This window comes from Sycon ciliatum, chromosome 10 (genome assembly GCF_964019385.1).
Source record: "Sycon ciliatum chromosome 10, ocSycCili1.1, whole genome shotgun sequence".
Taxonomy (NCBI): Eukaryota; Metazoa; Porifera; class Calcarea; order Leucosolenida; family Sycettidae; genus Sycon; species Sycon ciliatum.
Window position 1 is genome coordinate 26,605,084 of NC_088652.1, and position 21,226 is coordinate 26,626,309.

General features: G+C 44.3%; 3 protein-coding genes across 3 annotated transcripts; 1 reads left to right on the forward strand and 2 right to left on the reverse strand.

Moving 5' to 3' along the window:
* Positions 1 to 800: 800 nt before the first annotated feature.
* On the reverse strand, positions 801 to 2,733 carry LOC135826088 (zinc finger protein 436-like). The gene has a single exon (XM_065338725.1). It carries the CDS (start codon positions 2,674 to 2,676, stop codon positions 1,327 to 1,329), a length of 1,350 nt encoding a protein of 449 aa, XP_065194797.1. The 5' UTR covers positions 2,677 to 2,733; the 3' UTR covers positions 801 to 1,326.
* Positions 2,734 to 8,411: 5,678 nt separating this feature from the next.
* Positions 8,412 to 9,712, reverse strand: LOC135826091 (zinc finger protein 566-like). Its single transcript, XM_065338729.1, has one exon. The coding sequence runs from the start codon at positions 9,306 to 9,308 to the stop codon at positions 8,691 to 8,693; it is 618 nt and encodes a 205-aa protein (XP_065194801.1). The 5' UTR covers positions 9,309 to 9,712; the 3' UTR covers positions 8,412 to 8,690.
* A 6,690-nt stretch (positions 9,713 to 16,402) lies between these two features.
* Positions 16,403 to 20,983, forward strand: LOC135826775 (uncharacterized). The gene is made up of 7 exons (XM_065339380.1): positions 16,403 to 16,866; positions 17,039 to 17,684; positions 17,873 to 18,117; positions 18,326 to 18,843; positions 19,069 to 19,213; positions 19,374 to 20,047; positions 20,222 to 20,983. Exons 1-7 carry the CDS (start codon positions 16,440 to 16,442, stop codon positions 20,981 to 20,983), a joined length of 3,417 nt encoding a protein of 1,138 aa, XP_065195452.1. The 5' UTR covers positions 16,403 to 16,439.
* Positions 20,984 to 21,226: the final 243 nt, after the last annotated feature.

Genomic DNA, 21,226 nt, shown 5'->3' on the forward strand with positions numbered 1-21,226 from the left:
GGTGCTTTCGGGTTTGCCGAGTAGAAGGAGCGACGTGCTCCTGCTATGCTTCGGATGGCAGTGACGGGTCAGTAAAATGTCAAGTTCTGCAGGCTTGAAAGTATACTTGTGAAGACAAAAACTTTCAAGATGTTTGTAATGAGCCTGAAGTGTGTCCTTGTTATGAGTATTATGATAATATAGGCAGTGCTGATTATATGTTATGTATGATCTATTACACTATGCCCAGTTCTAAGAATTGCTATGGTCCTCTTGCTACCTAGACACCTTCTAACTGTTGACACTTTAGGTGGAGCAAAATGTTAAGAAAGAATCTGATATAAGCGGAATACATATCCTGATGTATTAGAAATGCCACATAATATCATGGTACAGGTGCAATACAACCACAAAAGGAAACGCAAAAGTAACAAGATTACGTATCCAAAGTTGAGATGCCACTGAACGAAGGGTCAACCTTCGTCGTCGTGCACTTGTATCGTGAATATCATGAGTGCCGCACGATGTAAAAACACCACATTTAGACCCTAAACGTCATGTACGTTCCTTGCATCCCACTAGATTTTGTGGATTCACAGGAAGCGAGAGTTTCTAAGTCTGAAGAAAAATGTTGAGCAGTCGCTCCTTGGATGACTAGTAGTGGTAGAGTGATTAGTGGTAGAGTATGGCTGGGCATAATCGATTGTATCAGATTGGAGTCCTGGTGGACACAGTCATTTCCCCCTTTCCTCATTTCTCACGAGCAAATGAACATTGAGATAATCTTTTTATTAGAAGATTTTAAATGTTTTGACGGGGACTTGAACGGGTCTATACAAATGAGACCAGAGGTAGACATCTACATGTACATACAGGAATAAACTATCTCACATATTTAGCATCATGTGCCAACTTCAGAACAGCACAGCGTCTCTTCTAGGGAAAGGGTCCATACCCGGCATGCGTGCAGAAGAGTAAAGATGCGCGGAAAAGTACAGATTTTATAAAACATGAGCCACATGTTAAGCGCAACTGAGGTTTTTGTGAATGGTAGATACGGAAATACGTATACGAAGTGAATTGGGTAACATGGATAGGAACTGTACAATATATCAACTCTAAAACAATGATAATGAAAATAATTGTGATGCTACAAATATGGAAGTCAGCATGTAAGCAGTGGCCTTTGCGTGGCATTCATATTTGACTACTTGCATTTCAAAAAGGACCTACATGTATAATGAACATTTTCCATAACCTGGAAAAGAAGCCTTTTGGTTAACGTTAACATTTTGATAGTCTTCCAAGTGGGTTTTTTTTACCATTGACTGACTTTTATTGTTCCTCTCAGAGGTGGATTCTTTCATGTACTGTTAGATTGTATTTCCGAGCGAAAACCTTACCACATATTTTACACTTGAGCGGTTTCTCTCCAGTATGGATACGTTGATGACGTGCAAGATTTGATTTAGTTTTGAACGGTTCGTGACAATCGTTACACTTGAAAGGTTTCTCTCCTGTATGGACGCGTTGATGGCCTGTGAGATTTGATCGTTTTGTGAATTCTTTGCCACATTCTTTACACTTGTATGGTCTATGTCCAGTGTGGATGCGTAAATGAATTCTAAGTTGTGAACTGCAGTGAAAACCTTGATCACAGTGATCACAGCTAAACCGCTTCTCCCCGGTATGGTACCGTTCATGGGCAGTATGATTGGATTTATCACTGAATGATTTAGCGCAGAACTTGCACGTGAAGGGTTTGTCTCCTGAGTGAACTCGAACATGACGGACAAGATGAGATCGCCAATTGAAGATTTTATCGCACACTTTACACTTGAAAGGTTTCTCTTCTCGGTGCGTACGTTCATGAGATGTTAGACTGGATCGAGTAGAAAATGATTTTTCGCAAAACTTACATTTATGCGGCTTTTCTTCGGAAGGTGAATGACTGCGATCAAGCATATCATTCTGGCGATCAAGCGATGGCCCAGTTTCCTTGCAAAGCGAAGTTTCAGGCTGAGGAAAGTCAGCTTGAAGTTGAATATCTTCCTCAGACCTAGACTCTGAGATATGCTGATTGTTGTGCGATAAGCTAGACATCCTAAGATCCACTGGAACATGTTCGATATTGTGAACGTCCAGTTTGGCAGATTTGCCTGAGTAATCGCCATCTTCCGACTCATACCCAACGTGTGCGTGGCCTGTGTAGTGATCTGAAACAGAAACGGGATGGTTAGCAGTTTGGTTACTGTTGTCTTGCGATCTTTGGCCATTGTCCATTGCTGATGTCATGGGATTAGAGCATGGATTATCGTCAGTTGCTGTTAAAGGCTCATCAGCGCGTGTATCTTTGTTTCTCTGGAACTCTGGTCTCGGGTGCCTGAAGTTGTCTGCTGAAATATCCAGCCAAGGATGATCTTGAAGAACACAGGAGGTGGATATTGGTGTGTTCAAAAAGGTGAATGAGGAAAGGTGAAGTCCATAATTCGCAAAAGAGCCTTCTGAGGTCGTCTCTGGATTACCGCTATCAGCGTTGGCGTGGTGATGAGCTCCATAACATGTACCATAATATGGTATATTTGGCGGTGGAGGACACGCAGTTGACCTTCTGCTGGTCCATATCAATAATGGTGGCAGTGGTGAGAGTGCATCAGAGTCGACACTCCCCTCCGAAGTCCTGCAACAATCATCCATGATTCACTCAGTAATTCTTCCAAGCCCAGTTCTCCTGCCTTACAGGGCAAAGTATCCGATTTCAATACCAATAATCCAAAGAGCAGGAACAACTCGTTTTAGAAGGTAAGTATTGAAATCAGTAGCAACTGTGTTTACCGAATAAGTACATAAACACTCTGCTAATTTGTCACGATTTTAGGTTGATGTCTATTTCTAGGCCCTTACATTTAACTCACACATTTTGCTCTCACGCGGAAACAAACACAAACATACTCACACACACAACCCCCCCCCCCCCCACAAACACACTTTTAAAACAGTCTCTCTATTTCCATATTTCTCTTCACCTTAGCGCGAGACATGGGATCACTCAAGCTTCATCCTGACTCTGCAACACCTGACAAGAGGTGATGCAATCAAAGACACTTTGCTGTTAGAATATTACAACAAAGTGTCTGCTGTGAATAGATGGATTGTTTTTATCGGCTCTTGTGATAAATGATAAAAGAGGTAGCGCCGGGACTGGCCGTGCTCAGGACTACTCCAGGACAAGAGGGAGACTTCATCCGCAAGGCAATCACGAAGCTATTCAAAGACGTTGACGTACGAGTAACCGTCAGTACCAACCAGAGGACAGTCGACTTCCTCGACGTCACCTTTGATCTAGCCAGCGACCGCTACTACCCATACCGCAAACCGAATGACGCACCCAGATACATACACACCAAGTCGAATCAACCCGCCCAATATACTCCGGAATCTACCTGCAATGATCAATAGGCGGGTGGCCGACATCTCGTGCGACGAGGAGGTATTCACCAACGCGGCACCCGCATACAGGGCTGTGCTATGATAGCGCAGTATCTGCCAGCGGATTTCCCTGCCGCGTCGCCACTACACAAGATCTTAGACAGAAAGACATTGAAGTTGAGCTACTCCTGCATGCCGAACATGTCCTACCTGATGAAGGGACACGACCAAAAGGTACTGACGCCTGGTGAAGAGAGATCTGCGGCAGGGTGCACTGCCGAGCCAAGCCATCATGCCATTTGGGCGGCGGATGCTTGGAGGGGGAAGCGGTGTACCAGGCCTCCGTCACAACCCCAAGTACCGGCGAGGAAAGGCAATACATCGGCCTGTGCGAGACGCCCTTCAAGGTGAGCTATGGCAACCATCTAACCAGCATGCGGCATGAAAAGTACCGTACCAAGACCGAGCTATCCAAGCACACATGGGCGCTGGTTGACCAAGGTGAGGAATACAGAATCAAACGGGCAGTCATTGATCAGGCCAAGTCCTACAGCAACATATCCAAAAGGTGCTGCTTGTGTTTAGCAGAAAAGTTGCGCATCATCACCTTCAACACGCCTCACACTCTGCTCCAAATGAGGTCAGAGTTGGTATCAAAGTGCAGACACCAAAACAAGTTCTACCTCTCCACCTACTCTGCCGTGACATAGCCACCGCGTGCTACCATTATCACCGCCAAATCCTCTGAATACCCGCGGCTGTTGAATGTGGACACCACAGTGCGCTTCCACCGCCACACATCACACCCCCTGCCCAGTGCCCCCATGGCTTACCCTTGCCCTGCAAGGTGGTTTCTCCGCCTCTGCACACTCCATGCATAGTTCGCGCCTACTTCGCATGCCCATCCAGTGATATATTTCTTATCACTCGCTCTTCCATGCATGCCCTGCATTGATAACTCACACATGCCCATGCGTATCCCCCACAATTAAATCAAGCTATCCCGCGACAATAGCATTAGTTGTCTGATGATTGCCTTAGCATTTAACTACGTGCATGAAACGCAGCGTTACAACGTATGTATAATATAGAATTGGTGGAACCATTCTTTTTGACCTTTGAGGTAGTGCCGGGTATACGTTACATGGTCTATTACACTCTGCCCAGTTCTAAGCATTGGTATGGTCCACTTGCTAACTCCACACGTTATTACTGTTGACAATTTCGGTAGAGCTATATTTTAAGAAAGAATCTGATATATCCGGAATGAGGTGTTAGAAATGCCACATAAAATCATGATAGAAGTGCAATTAAACACTAGAGGAAACGCAAAAAGGCAACACGATTACGTAACCAAAGTTGGCAAGCCACTGAACGAAGTGTCAACTTTCGTGGTCGTGCACTTTTATCATGAATATCCTGAGTTTCGCACGATGAAAAAACACCACATTTAAATCCTAAACGTCATGTACGTTCCTTGGACCCCACTGGACTTTGTGCATTCATATGAAGCGCGAGTTGCTAGATGTAAGTCTGAGGAAAATGTTGAGCAGTCGCTGCTTGGATGACTAGTAGTGGCAGAGTGTTTAGTTGTAGAATATGGCTGGCCATAATCGATCGTATCAGGTTGGAGTCCTGTTGGTCACAGTCATTTCCCCCTTTCCACATTTCCCTCCAGCAAATGAACATTGAGGTAATCTTTTTATTAGAAGAAATTAAATGTTTTGACGGGGACCTGAACGGGTCTATACAAATGAGACCAGAGGTAGACATCTACATACAGGAATAAACTATCTCACATATTTAGCATCATGTGCCTACTTCAAAACCGCACAGCGTCTCTTCTAGGGAAAGGATCCATACCCAGCATGCGTGCAGAAGAGTAAAGATGCGCGAAAAATACAGATTTTATAAACCACGAGCCACATGATCAGCTCAACTGTTTTTGTTGTGAATGGTAGATATGGAAATACGTGTACGAAGTGCATTGAGTAACATGGATAGAAACTGTACAATATATCAACTCTAAAACAATGATAATGAAAATCATTGTGATGCTACAAATATGGAAGTCAGCATGTTAGCAGTGGCCTTTGCGTGGAGTTCAGATTTGGCTACATGCATTTCAAAAAGGGCATACAAGTACATGCATAATGAACATTTTCCATAATTTGGAAAAGAAGCCTTTTTTTAATGTTAACATTTTGATAGTCTTCCAAGTGTTTTTTTAATCATTGACAGACTTTTATTGTTTCTCTCAGAGGTGGATTCCTTCATGTACTGTTAGATTAGATTTCCGAGAGAAAGACTTTTCACATATTTTACACTTGAACGGTTTCTCTCCAGTATGGATGCGTTGATGACCTGCGAGATTTGATGCACTTCAGAACGCCTCCTCACAAACGTTACATTTGAAAGGTTTCTCTCCTGTATGGACGCGTTGATGATCTGTGAGATGTGAAGGTTGTCTGAATGTTTTGTTACATTCTTTACACTTGTATGGTCTCTCCCCAGTGTGGATGCGTAAATGAATTTTAAGATTGGAACGGGAGTGAAAACCTTGATCACAGTGATCACAATTAAACCGCATCGCTCCGGTATGGTACCGTTCATGAGTAGTGTGATTGGATTTATCACTGAATGATTTAGCGCAGAACTTGCACGTGAAGGGTTTGTATTCTGAGTGAACTCGACCATGACGGACAAGATTGTGTCGCCTATCGAAGACTTTATCGCACTCTTTACACTTGAAACGTTTTTCTTCTCGGTGCGCATGTTCATGAGATGTTAGACAGTAGTGAGTTGGAGGTTTTCTATTGCAAAACTTACATTTATACGGCTTTTCTACTGGATGTGAAAGTGCGCGATCAAGCATATCATGCTGGCGATCAAGCGAAGACCCGGTTTCCTTGCAAAGAGAAGTTTCGGGTTGAAGATGGTCAGCTTGAAGTTGAATATCTTCCTCAGAACTTGAACCGGAAATATGCTGATTGTTGTGCGTTCGATAATTTTGACGTTTGGGATCCTCAGATAAAAAAGATTCCCTAAGATCCATTGGAATATGTCCGATATTGTGATCGTCCACATCGGTATATTTGCTTGAGTAATCGCCATCCTCGGAGCCATACCCAACGTGCCCGTGACTTGTGTAGTGATCTGGAACGGAGACGGGATAGTTAACAGCTTGGCGACTGTAGTTGTGTGATCTTTGGTCAATGTCCATTGATGATGTCATGAGATTCAGGCTTCGGTTTTCGTCAGCTGCTGTTGAAGGCTCATTGGCACGTGTATCTTTGTTCCTCTGGAACTCTGGACGAGGGGTTATGAATTTGTCTGCTGCATTGTCCAGCCAAGGATGATCTTGAAGCACACTGGAGGTAGATGTTGGTGTGTTCGAAAAGGGGAATGAGGAATGCTGAAGTGCATAATTCGCAAAAGAGCCTTCTGAGGTCGTCTCTGTTTTACCGCTATTGTCATATGCGTGTTCATGAGCTGTATAAGTCGTTCCATAATATGGTATGTTTGGAGGACACACAGTTGATCTTCTACTGGTCCATATCACTAATGGTGGCAGTGGTGAGCGTGGGTCAGAGTCGACACTCCCCTCGGAAGTCCAATCGCAATCATCCATGATTCACGTACTTCAACTAAATTTCCAAACGCAGTTCTCTTGCCGTGAAGGGCAAAGTATCCGAATTCAATACCAATAATCCAAAGAGCAGGGACAACTCATGTTAAGAGGTACATGTAAGTATTGTAATCAGTAACAACAGTGTTAGCCGATAAAGTACATAAACACTCTGATAATTTGTCACGATTTTAAGTTAATGCCTATTTCTAGGCCCTTACATTTAACTGACACATTATGATAGTTTCACATCATGAGTTCACGCCCGGAAACACACATACATACACACTCACACCCCAACACTAACCCAAACACACATGCCCACTCTCTCTATTTCCATATTTTATCTTCACCTTAGCGCGAGACATGGGATCACCCAAGCTTCATGCTGACTCTGCAACACGTAACAAGAGGCGATGCAATCAAAGACACTTTGCTGTTAGAATAATAAAATGTCTGCTATGAATAGATGCATGGTGTATATCGGCTTTTGTGATAAATGATAATATAGGTATTGCCGGGTATATGTGATATGACCTTTTACACTATGCCCAGTTCTAACCATTGGTATGGTCCTCTTGCAACCTCCACACGTTATAATTGTTGACAATTTAGGTGGAGCTAAATTTTAAGAAAGAATCTGATAAAATCGGAATGTATATTCCGAGGTGTTAGAAATGCCACATCAAATCACGATACATGTGCAATAAAACCACAAGAGGAAACGCAAAACATTAACAAGATTACGCAACCAAAGTTGAGAAGCCACCGATGAAGTGTCAACCTTCGTCGTCGTGCACTTGTATCATGAATATCCTGAGTTTCGCACGATGTAAAAACACCACATTTGAATCCTAAACGTCATGTACGTTCCTTACATCCCACTAGATTTTATGGATTCACAGGAAGCGAGAGTTTCTAAGTCTTAGGAAAATGTTGAGCAGTCGCTGCTTGGATGACTAGTAGTGGTAGAGTGATTAGTGGTAGAGTATGGCTGGGCATAGCCGATTGTATCAGGTTGGAGTCCTGGTTATCACAGTCATTTTACCCTTTCCACCTTTCCCTCGAGCAAATGAACATTGAGATAATCTTTTTACTAGAAGATTTTAAATGTTTTGACGGGGACTTGAACGGGTCTATACAAATGAGACCAGAGGTAGACATCTACATACAGGAATAAACTATCTCACATATTTAGCATCACATGTGCCAACTTAAAAACGGCACAGTGTCTCTTCTAGGGAAAGGTTCCATACCCAGCATGCGTGCAGAAGAGTAAAAATGCGCGAAAAAGTACAGATTTTATAAACCACGAGCCACATGATCAGCTCAACTTGTTTTTTTTGTGAATGGTAGATATGGAAATACGTGTACGAAGTGCATTGAGTAATATGGCTAGAAACTGTACAATATATCAACTCTAAAACAATGATAATGAAAATTATTGTGATGCTACAAATATGGAAGTCAGCATGTAAGCAGTGGCCTTTGCGTGGTGTTCAGATTTGACTACTTGCATTTCAAAAAGGGCCTACAAGTACATGTATAATGAACATTTTCCATAATTTGGAAAAGAAGCCTTTTGTTAATGTTAACATTTTGATAGTCTTCCAAGTGTTTGTTTTTTACCATTGACAGATTTTTATTGTTTCTCTCAGAGGTGGATTCCTTCATGTACAGTTAGATTAGATTTCCGAGAGAAAGACTTTTCACATATTTTACACTTGAACGGTTTCTCTCCAGTATGGATGCGTTGATGACCTGCGAGATTTGATGCACTTCTGAACGCCTCCTCACAAACGTTACATTTGAAAGGTTTCTCTCCTGTATGGACGCGTTGATGATCTGTGAGATGTGAAGGTTGCCTGAATACCTTGTTACATTCTTTACACTTGTATTGTCTCTCCCCAGTATGGATGCGTAGATGAATTTTAAGATTGGAACGGGAGTGAAAACCTCGATCACAGTGATCACAGGTAAATCGCTTCTCCCCGGTATGGTACCGTTCATGAGCAGTATGATTGGATTTATCACTGAATGATCTAGCGCAGAACTTGCACGTGAAGGGTTTGTCTCCTGAGTGAACTCGAACATGGCGGACAAGAAGAGATCGCCAATCGAAGACTTTATCGCACACTTTACACTTGAAAGGTTTCTCTTCTCGGTGCGTACGTTCATGAGATGTTAGACTGGATTGAGTAGAAAATCTTTTATCACAAAACCTACATTCATACGGCTTTTCTAAGGGACGTGAATGACTGCGATCAAGCATATCATTCTGGCGATCAAGCGATGGCCCAGTTTCCTCGCAAAGCGAAGTTTCGGGCTAAGGAAAGTCAGCTTGAAGCTGAAAATCTGCCTCGGACCTAGACTCGGAGATATGCTGATTATTGTGCGATAAGATAGACATCCTAAGATCCACTGGAACATTTTCGATATTGTGAACGTCCAGGTCGGCAGATTTGCCTGAGTAATCGCCATCTTCCAACTCATACCCAACGTGTGAGTGGCCTGTGTAGTGATCTGAAACAGAAACGGGATGGTTAGCAGTTTGGTTACTGTTGTCTTGCGATCTTTGGCCATTGTCCATTGCTGATGTCATGGGATTAGAGCATGGGTTATCGTCAGTTGCTGTTGAAGGATCATTAGCGCGTGTATCCTTGTTTCTCTGGAACTCTGGTCGAGGTGGCCTGAAGTTGCCAGCTGCAGTGTCCAGGCAAGGATGATCTTGGAGCACTCTGGAGGTAGGTGTTGGTGTGTTCCAAGAGGTAAATAAGGAATGCTGAAGTGCGTAATTCGCAAAGGAGCCTTCTGAGGTCGTCTCTGGGTTACCGCTATTGGGGTTTTCGTGGTGATGAGCTGTGTAAGTCGTACCGTAAAATGGTATATTTCGCTGTGGGGGATACCCAGTTGACCTTCTGCTGGCCCATATCACTAATGGTGGAAGTGGTGAGAGTGCATCAGAGTCAGCACTTCCATCCGAAGTCGAGTCACAATCATCCATGATCCACTTACTTCAAGAATTCTTCCAAACGCAATTCTCTTGCCATGTAGGGCAAAGTATCCGAATTCAATAGCAATAATCCATAGAGCAGAAACAACTTGTGCTAGGATATTAGTACTGTGAACAGTAGCAGCTGTGTTTTCCGACGTTTACCGACGTTTACCGACGTTGACCGACGTTTACCGACGTTTACCGACGTTTACCGACATTATAGCGTAACTAGTAATTCCTTGGTCATTTTTCTTTTCTATAAATTTTTCCTTGGTTCTTCATCCGAGTCCATGCTTACATTTAAGTGACACATTATGATCTTTTCCCATCATGCGCTCACGCCCGGAAACACACACATGCACACTAACACAAACAAACACCCCCCCCCCTCCCCACACACAAACACACACACTATCTCTATTTCCATATTTTTTTCACCTAAACGCTTGACATGGGATCAGCCATGCTTCGTGTGGAGTCTGCAACACGTGACAAGAGGTGGTGCAATCTGAGACACGTTGTTGTTAGAATCGAAGAACACAAAGTGTCTGCTATGAATAGATTCAAGGTTTACATGGTCTCCTGTGATATGGTCTTTGTAGTACCAGTCATATGTTACACAATCGATTAAAGCACGCCCTGTTCTAAGCATAGATGTGGTGCTCTTGCTAACTCGTCACGTTATAACTGTTGCCCATGTCGGTGGATCTAAGTGTTAAGAAAGATATAAGAGAAATGAATATCGTGAGTTCCGCGCTATGTACAAACAGCACAATTAAAACAGGAAACGTCTTGTACGCTCCTTGCATCCCACCAGCTTGTGGGGATTCACAGGAGGCGTGAGTTTCTAAGTCTGTGGAAAATATTGAACGGTCACTGATCGGATGACCACTAGTGGTAGAGTGCTTAGCTGTAGGGCATCTCTGGCCATAAGCGATTGTCACAGGTCACAGGATTGAACCGCCGCCCCAACACCATTAAAGCCTGGTTAGCTCAAAACATATAACAACGGATTCACCTCTCCATTTGTCAGAAAAGCCAGTTAGGACACAGTATCTTCTTTGAAAGATTCCATCGACACCAAATTTGGGGTGCTAGCTGTGCTAGTACTCGTCCTAACTAGCTCACACGCTGCACTGCATGGCTCTATACTGTCTTCAAGACTGACGTCATGCGCTATGTTTTGCTGCATAATCACAAAACTATGGCACCCAACTCGTTTTGCTGAAAAGAAAAACAAATCTTGCTTGCCCTGTTGTGTTCTTCCAGACAACAGATCATAATTCTGCAGTGTTTCCTTTCCCCCCATCCCTCCCTATCCAACGTATTCTACCATCATGATAATAATGGTAGGAACTGATCGGATCCACTTTCACAACTAGTGTTATGTACCCATTTCCTGCGGCTCTGCCTTGAGCTAAATCACATCCATTAGCATTGCAGCTTTACGATGAGCTAACAGCAGCTCTACTTTGAGCTAACAGCAGCTCTACTTTGAGCTTACAGCAGCTCTACGTTTAGCTATTAGCATCTCTACTTTGAGCAAACATTCTCACAACTGGTGTTATCTAGCTATTTTCTGCGGCTCTGCCTTGAACTAAATTACATCCATTTAGCATTGCAGCTCTTTTGAGCTTCCAGCACCTCAACTCTGAGCTAACGGTAGCTCTACTATGAGCTACCAGCAGCTCTACTTTGAGCTACCAGCAGTTCTACTTTGAGCTTCCAGCAGCTCTACTTTGAGCTACCAGCAGCTCTACTTTGAGCTAACAGCACCTCTACTTTGAGTTTACAGCAGCTTTACTATGACCTAATCGCTGCTGTACTTTGAGTTTCAAACCAGTTGTTTCGAAACCAGCACTTCTCATTCCAAAGATGCCTCTTTGTTGACTTGTTTGTGTGAGGAACGGATCTAACCAACTATAGCGCCGATTTCAGTGCCAACGACCACCTGTGACGAGAAAGACGTCACAGCATGCGCCTACAATGGAACAATAAACCGACATTCAAGGCGACAATCATACACACAAACGGACAAGCGCACGCACACATGCAAACACAACGAAAGTAGAGCAAGAAATGAACACATCTAAGAATTATCGGCTCGCATGTCAGATGAAAACTTCACCGCAACACACCTACGAAACTACCATATATTCCATCAATTATCACGATAATAATAATTATAATAAAAAGCACGGTTTACGAAACCGATTGAATTCACTACGACTAGAAGATTACAGTGCTTAGCATAGGTCGCAATTCTACAGACGTCCAGCTCCATTCTGTAATTTCTCGTAACTCATTGACTGAATATTACCAAAAGGAAACTACTAGCACACCACCCAGCGTGTATGGTAGATAACGATAATGCAAGAAAAAAGTAGACGACAACAGGAAAGTACGAGGAAAATTGTAAATTTCAGCAATACGTATTACGTTGAACGATATATGAAAGGGCAACCAGAATCATAGTACATGTGTTTGAAGAAATTTCAGGATAAGACGGTGCACGCAGAGCAATAACTAAAACTGAACAGTTACCAAAAATGCCTATAAGAAAATGAGTTAGAGAGTTCGAAACATAAACAAGGAATAATGTTTTTAACGCTCTTATTATTATTATACGCATTCCCGCGTTGAAGTGTAGCAGCAGTATGCTGCGTCCACAGCTTCGCTTATGCAGAATGGCTTGGGTGAGAGGAGAGGGGAGGAAAAGCAACAAGGCAACCAACATCTATGAAATTGGTCACAATAACATGAAGAGAACCAACCTACATATGCATGATTGCACAAGAATGGAGACTCTTTGATAGGTTAAAAGCATTTCCCATAATCTTGAAACGATACTGCTGTTTTCTGTGTTTTGTATTTCCATGGTCTTCCATGTTTCATTTTCGCATTGAAATCTCGTCACAATCGCTTGTACACGATCATGTTCCCTCAGGGATGGATCCACTCAGTACGTGTTAGGCTGGATTTATTAGTGAAAGACTTTCCACATTCCTTACACGAAAATGGTTACTCTCAAGTATGGATTCGTTGATGATATTTGAGAGTTGACATTTCCCGAAATGCCATGCCACATACTTTACACTTGTATGGTTTCTCTCCAGTATGGATGCGTTGATGCGCTGTGAGATTTGATTTCCTCATGAATGACTTGTCACACCAGTTACACTTGTGTGGTCTCTCTCCAGTATGGATGCGTCGATGCACGGTGAGATGTGATTTCCTCGTGAATGACTTCTCGCATGATTTACACTTGTATGGCCTCTCTCCAGTATGGATGCGTCGATGCCGGGTGAGATCTGATTTCCTCGTGAATGACTTCTCGCATGATTTACACTTGTATGGTCTCTCTCCAGTATGGATGGGTCGATGCCGGGTGAGATCTGATTTCGTCGTGAATGACTTCTCGCATAATTTACACTCGTATGGTCTCTCTCCAGTATGGATGCGTTGATGCACGGTGAGCTTTGATTTCGTCGTGAATGACTTATCGCACGATTTACACTTATATGGTCGCTCTCCAGTATGGCTACGTTCATGAACTCTAAGAAACGCATTGCCTAACCGTTACTGAGTGAAGTCGTGCATGACGGGTGAAATTTTGTTGCGTGGCGAACATTTTGTCACACACTGTACACTTTAACGATTTCTCTTCTGGATGTGTACATTGATCAGAACTTAAGCAAGACGGAGTAGAAACAGATTGATCGCAATGCTTACATCTATATTGCTTTTCTCCAAGATGTGAAAGTTCGCGATCAAGGCTATCGGGGTGGCGATCAAGGGACTTTCCGGTTTCTTCGCAGAGTGTATTTTCTGGTTGGAGAATGTCAGATTGAAGTTGACAAACTTTCTCAGAAAAAGGTTCAGACGTGTGATGAGTGTTGTTTAGTTCAAGATCGCGATGATCGGAATCCGCGGGTAGGCTAGCCACTGGAGAAGATACTGGAAAATGTCCGACGTTTTGTACATGCCCTGCGTGAACGTTCATATCGGCAGATTTGCTGTAGTTCTTGCCATATTCAGTGTGAAACGCTACTTCCTCGTAGCCTGTGTACTGATCTGAAACGGGTTCACGATAGCAGTTAACGGTTGGGGTACTGTTACCTTGCGAAATTTGATCCTTGTCCATTGCTGATGTCAAGGACTCCAAACATGGGTTTTCGACAGCTGTGGTTGAAGCATCACTGGTCTTTGTATCCTTGTTCCTCTGGATTTCTGGTCCGGGGTCCCTGAAGTTATCTGTGACCATGTCCTTGGGTACATGATCTTGAGGAACACCGGCGAAAGATGTTCGTGATTTCCAAGGGTTGAATGCGGTATTCTGAAGAGAAAACTGGGAAGAGGAGAATTCTGATGTGGCTACCTGATTACCACTATTGGGGTGTACGTGGTGAAGAGCTGAGTACGGTGTATTATAAGATGGTGCAGTTGGCGGTGGAGGACACGCGGTTGACCTTCTGCTTGACCATATTACTAATTGCTGCAGTGGTATGAGTGCATCAGAGTCGTCACTCTCCTCCGAAGTCCAGTCACAGTCGTTCATGATTTACCAACTTCGAACAATTCTCACAACCGTAATTCTTCTTCCAGCACTGCAAGGTTTCCTAATAAAAACAACAAATAAAATGCTTGGAAGTAACAAGAAGTCAGTTCAAATAGGAAGACAACACTCCCTAGTTGTATTCAATAGTTTTGTAATTAGTAAACAGCTGGTGTTTCTCTTTAGTAATTGGAAGAACAATGCGCAAAATCTGCACATCAACACAGTTCACATCTATTTCTGGCACTGAAATTATACTTTTCACAATATTAACCCTTTATCACATGGCACGTGATTGTTGCCCGTACTCCAGCGAATCAGCACCTTTCGCGCCGCGGGCAATAATATGCGATATTGCCCGCAAAAAAATAGTTTATTTGCCCGCAAAAAATAGTTTATTTCAGTGATCGCGTGACTACGTATACGACGACTCTAGACTGTACGACTCTACGACGAGTCGCAGTGTAGAGACGAAGATGGAATTCGTTTTGGAGATGGACATCCCGGCAATGGACATGGCCTCGGACGTCTGCCGTTTGGTGCTTGCAGGGATCATTTGTTCAGTCATGTTGGCAGCCTGACCGTCGGTAAGCTTGTGGATAAGATTCAGTTCTGCTCGAAGTGGTACTGTGATCACAAACAATTATTTGAAATAACACAAATTCAACTCAGCGTCGTGCGTTTTCAAATCCTCGCAAAGTCACTGCCTGTGTGTGGTCTTCATGTGCCACGCAAAACTCTTACCAGGCTCATCTGTCCTCTGCCTTCACCTTTGCTTGAACAACAAACACAACAATTCAGGAATGTTTTGCAATGAAAAATACAGCTATCTGGAGCTGAAAAAAAGAAGAAAAATTGTCCTCAGAATTACACACCAGGGAGTCGTCAAATACTTGCACTTGTTGCAGTACTGTATTTGACAACTTCCTGATACACATGTAAACATGAAGAAACTCTTTGTGGTAGCACTCTTAATTTTTCAACTGAAATTATGATTCTGCTGTATTTTATTGTCGTTGCCATGTCTATTGCTATGACGATGCGGTGCCGGCACTTTTTTCTGTCTCCGTCTTTCAGTACTGTATACTCTCTGATGGCCTGTAGCAGACTTTTTGTTAGGGTGTAGGAGAAATATCTTCATTTTTCCTGTTTTGATAATGATAGCACATCAATATACATTGTGGTCATAATGTGTTGGCATTTGGGCTAATTTCAACAGCAGCCCAATGGTCTGCTCTGCGGGCCATGTGATAAATTTGTTATCGCACGGTTGCTGCGGGCCTTATGGCATATTATTGCCCCTCGAGGTTAGCCCTCGGGCCTACGGCCCTCGGGAGTAGTAAGTGCGGGGCGGGTTCTGGTGCACTTTTTGACCTTTGACCTTTGGGCCAAATAAGGCACACTGTGTCGGGCTCGTTTGGTCTGGCTCGGGGACTCCCCCAGGGTTTGACCTTTGACCTTTGGGTTAAATAAGGCACACTGTGTCGGGCGCGCTTGGTCTGGCCCCGGGACTCCCCCAGGGTTCGACCTTTGGCCCTGCCATGCCATAAATGTCATCATGTTCTTTTCCGTGGCGACCGTGCACTTGTGCAAGTTCGTTGTATTCGCACCAGGGAGTAGTAAAATACGTACTACTCCCTGATTTGCACATCGTAGATGTGCAGTGACATATTGCGCATGCGCGCATACGCACGCGGAGCGTGCGACCTTCAGTGGCCCTGCGTGTGGAAAAGACGTATACACAAGGTGTACTAGTACACGTGTCATTGTAGGGTGATAGCCGACCTCATATACGCTGTACGGGGAGATTATTTCCTCAGTATGTTGTAGGCAGTGCTGGAGGTGACGTGACGATGGCGGAGCCAAGTGCAAAACGATCTAGGCAGCCCAGACAGCCCACCTCGAGTGCCGTGCGTGGGTTTTTGAAAAAGTTTTCTTTGCCAGGTTCAGGCACTGATCCTCTCGTCTTTTTCAGCAGCCATCATGACGAGCTCAGACAGGTTCTCCTCGAGGAGCTTCAGTCTCACCCTTTCAAGGTGGTTTTAGTTTTGAGGGTGGAGATGACACGAGAGTCGGCCACGGGTAGTACGTCTGCCGTCCCGTTTTTTAGAAGTAGACCGGCTCGGATCCTCAGCGAAGGGGATATTGATAGTGCAGTCAAGACGATGGTGGCGAGGATCACTGGTCTTATTGATAAGTGGGTGCAGAACGGATCCGACTGGACCGTTTCTCGAGTGAGACAGCTGGATGTGTCGACAGCAAAGTACACTCCTCTTCGAGGTGAGTTTCTGTTCATCCGGCAGTGTTTGTTCGAAGCCTGTCGAATTTCTTGTGGAAAGTTGTAGATGTTTTGTACTAGATGTACAGTTTTTCGTGATTGTCGAGAGGGTGTAGTTGTGATGTGGTGTTACTCTGAGCAAAGCCTTCGTTGTATTTTTGTGGTGTACTGTAGGTGGTGCAGCTGATATCCCACCGAAATTAGAAAAAAAGAAGGCCATCATTAACGTAAAGAACAACGATGACAGGTGTTTGATGTGGGCGTTGTTGTCAGCGCTGCACCCCGTCGAACAGAATGCTGAGCGGGCATCCAAGTACACCCAGTATGTTGATGAGCTGCGGTTCGATGGTGTGATGTTCCCTGCAACGCTCCGTGATGTACCCAAAGTGGAGTTACAGAATGGTCTTGCAATCAATGTGTTTGGCTACGAGGGGAATCTGTACCCACTCTATCTCAGCGAGCGACATGAGACTCCAATCAACCTCCTTCTACATGACAACCACTTCACATGGATAAAAAACTTCAGTCGTGCATGTGAGAATAAGAACAAGCGGGCAACACACTACTGCTTGCGATGCCTCTCCGCACACAAAACAGCAGACTCCCTGCAGCATCACAGCGAGAGATGTCAGGTGATGAAGCCCGTGCCAGTCGTCATGCCCACAGCAAAGGACAGCATCCTCAAATATACAAATTTGAAGCACAGGATGGTGGCTCCATATATCATTTACGCTGATACGGAGGCCATCATTGAGCCGATGGAGGAACAGCATGGCAGCAGCACTGTACGCACAGCACGTCACGTGCCATGCAGCATCAGGTATGTTTTGTTGTTGGTGTTGTTTTTGACTAATGTTTGCTGTACTCGGGCCTGCACAGTGCTTGCTGTTATTCCTTCTTGTCTTGTTCACAAATTAGGTGTTCGTGTTGTAGTATGTGCATTTTGTGTGATTCCATTTTTTCAAAATCACTTATTCTTACTTTCCCTCTTCTTTTATGCTCTTGTAGATATGCTGCCATCCGATCCAACGGTGAAGTCCGGGGCGAGTTTGACGACTGCAGTGAGAATGCCATTCACAACTTTTTCGACAGTCTCAAAGAGTTGGAAGGCAGTATCCAGGAGGATTTGGCTGATATCAAGCCAATCCGCATGACAGCAGAACTGGAGCTTGAGTTTCAGAACGCAGTCAACTGCTGGATATGTGACGAAGTACTTGGAGAAGATCGTGTTCGTGATCATGATCATCTCACTGGTAAGTATTATAATTTTTTTGTTTATTTTTGTTGTTTTGCAGTTGTGTGTAGATATGCACATGATGTGTATAGTGCATTTTCATGTCTTTGTAGCTGTTTGCGTCTGTGTTTTATCACGGTGTATTGAATTGTATTGTCTGTGGTATCACCTTCACTGTAGATGTTTACTATGTTTGTGTATTCCCCTCTTTCTGAATATCTGCACAGGCGACTATCGTGGTGCTGCACACTACCAGTGTAATATTCAGCTGAGTATCTACCCAGATCGCCAGATCATTCCGGTTGTGTTTCACAACCTGAAAGGGTATGATGCCCACCACCTCATCGCCCACATTGGTATGACCGAGGTTGAAGAGGTGGAGTACGAGGACTCTAACCAGCGTAAGCGGATTAGGAAGGTTGGTGAGATCAGTGTCATCGCCAACAACATGGAGAAATATATTTCATTCAAGTGGCGTCAGTACCGCTTCATTGACTCCATGGCCTTCTTGAACTCCTCTCTTGACTCGTTGGTGAGCAACACCCCGGAAGATGCCTTCAAGCTTACTCGTACATTAGCCCATCATGACCTTCTCCGGCGTAAGGGTGTCTACCCCTATGAGTACATGGACTCCTTTGCTCGGTTTGATGAGACACAGCTGCCACCTAAATCAGCATTTGAGTCTAGTTTGACTGGAGAAGGTATCAGTGATGCCGACTATGCCCATGCTCAGAACGTATGGCAGGTAAGCAGCTTGTGCCTTCTGTATTGACCCTCGGAATTTCCCTGATGCCATGCTTTTTGCATTATTGTGCTCTACTTATGACTTTGTATGCTGTTGTGATGTGCCCTACACATTTTTTTGTACTCATTGCTCTCTATCCGTGGATATGTGGATGCTTGTGTGTATGGATGTGTGCATGCGTGTGTGCGTTGCTGTTTTTTGTTTTGTTTGTTTTTTGTTTTGCAGACATTTGAGTGCAGTACAATGGAGGCCTATCATGACCTCTATTTGCAAACAGATGTCTATCTTCTAGCAGATGTCTTTGAGCATTTCCGCAAGACGGCATACAAGACGTATGGGTTGGATCCAGCTCATTACCTTACTCTCCCAGGTATGTGCATCAGTCTTTGTTGTTGTCCAATGTATTCTCTCCTTTAGATGGTGTTCTCTGTTAGTATTCTTGTGCTTTCTTGTCGGTGTATTTTTATACTTTTTGCATGGTGTATTGACTTTCGTGTTTGTGTTCTGGTGTGTTGCATGGTGTTATGTAGGATATGCATGGGATGCTCTACTACGGTTCACCCAGATTGAACTGCAGCTGCTCACGGATGTAGACATGCATCTGTTTGTCGAAGCCGGTCTACGTGGGGGCATCTCAATGGCGTCGCAGCGGTACGGCAAGGCCAACAACCCAACGATGGGTCAGTACAATCCTGCCGAGCCCACATCATACCTGCTATACCTTGATGCCAACAACCTGTATGGCTGGGCTATGTGCCAAAGTATGCCGACATCTGAGTTTGCCTGGTGTGACAAGAACCTGTCCGAGATACTGGCACACCCTGTAGATTCGAGCACTGGGTTCATTGTGGAGTGTGATCTTGAGGTACCCTCTTCGCTGCACCACTACTTCAATGATTATCCACTCGCACCGGAAGTGATGAGAACATTCTCAGATAAGCTATCACCATACCAACAAGCACTTGTGGAGGAGCTCAAAGTGTCAGCCGTAGATGGAGTCAAGTTGACACCCAGTCTCCTACCCAAGTCTAAGTATGTGTTACACTACCGTACACTGCAGCTGTATTCGCGTCTGGGCATGGTGGTGACCGCTGTTCACAAGGTGTTGGGATTTCAGCAGAGTGCCTGGATGGCTCCCTACATCAATCTGAACACTGCACTTCGCACGAGGGCTACAACCGACTTTGAGAAGAGCTTTTACAAGGTAAATGCAACCGTTGTGTGCAGTCCCGTATGTTGTTGTTGTTGTTTTGTCACAATGTCATATACATGTATGGTGCAAGTGTGACGTGGAGTATGCTAATTGAAAATATGCTGATGTGAAGGAATGGCATGATATGATTCTCATGTGTCATGTTTGCCTGTTTGTGTGCTGCAGCTGATGAACAACTCAGTCTTTGGCAAGACGATGGAGAACGTTCGTAATCGAACACGCATCGATCTCTTGCGAGAAGAAAGTGAGGAGCAGGTACTGAGGGCAGTGAGCAAGCCTACATATGTGCGGCATGACCTTTTCCCGAACGGGCTTGTCGGAATAGAAAAGCAGTACACTGAGATCAAGCTCAACAAGCCGGTCTATGTGGGTATGTCGATACTAGACCTGTCAAAGGTACACATGTACTCCTTCTACTACGATGTGCTGAAGGAGCAGTATGGTAGCAGAATCCGGCTGTTGTACACCGACACCGACTCTGTTATTGTGCACATAACCACCGGTGATGTTTATGCAGAGATGGATCTGTCTCTGTATGACACCAGCAACTTTCCCACTGACCATCCTCAGTACACTTCTGCCAATAAGAAAGTGGTTGGCAAATTCAAAGATGAGCTTGGTGGGAAATCCATGGTGGAGTTTGTAGGTCTAAGATCGAAGATGTACTCCTACATCGGGCAGGAATCGGCCAAACGAGCCAAGGGTGTTCGGAAGGCAGTCCTGGCAAATACCATCACCCACAAGGACTATGTAGATGCACTGCTCAGTCATCGTGTGTCTGCCAGGCCTATGACGGGTCTCCGATCACATTGCCACACAGTGTATGAGGAGGTAACCACCAAGGTGGCATTGTCTCCATTCGACTGCAAGCGGTATATACTGGATGATGGCATGGCCACACTTGCATATGGTCACAAGGACATTTAATGGGCAGGACCCCACATTGAACATGTTTCATCATTTTCATGCAAAACTCCCCGCCATTCTTCTGTCTAATATTCCTCCTTTCTTGACGTGTGGAGCTGGCTCCAACACTCTACATTTTTGTTAAATATTTCAGGCTTGTGCCTCAATTATATTGCAGGATATAGTGCATTGTGCGGTATAATAATCTTCATCGCATCATAAAATATTACCCTACATACTTTGGTTTGCAGTGTGTGCGCAGCA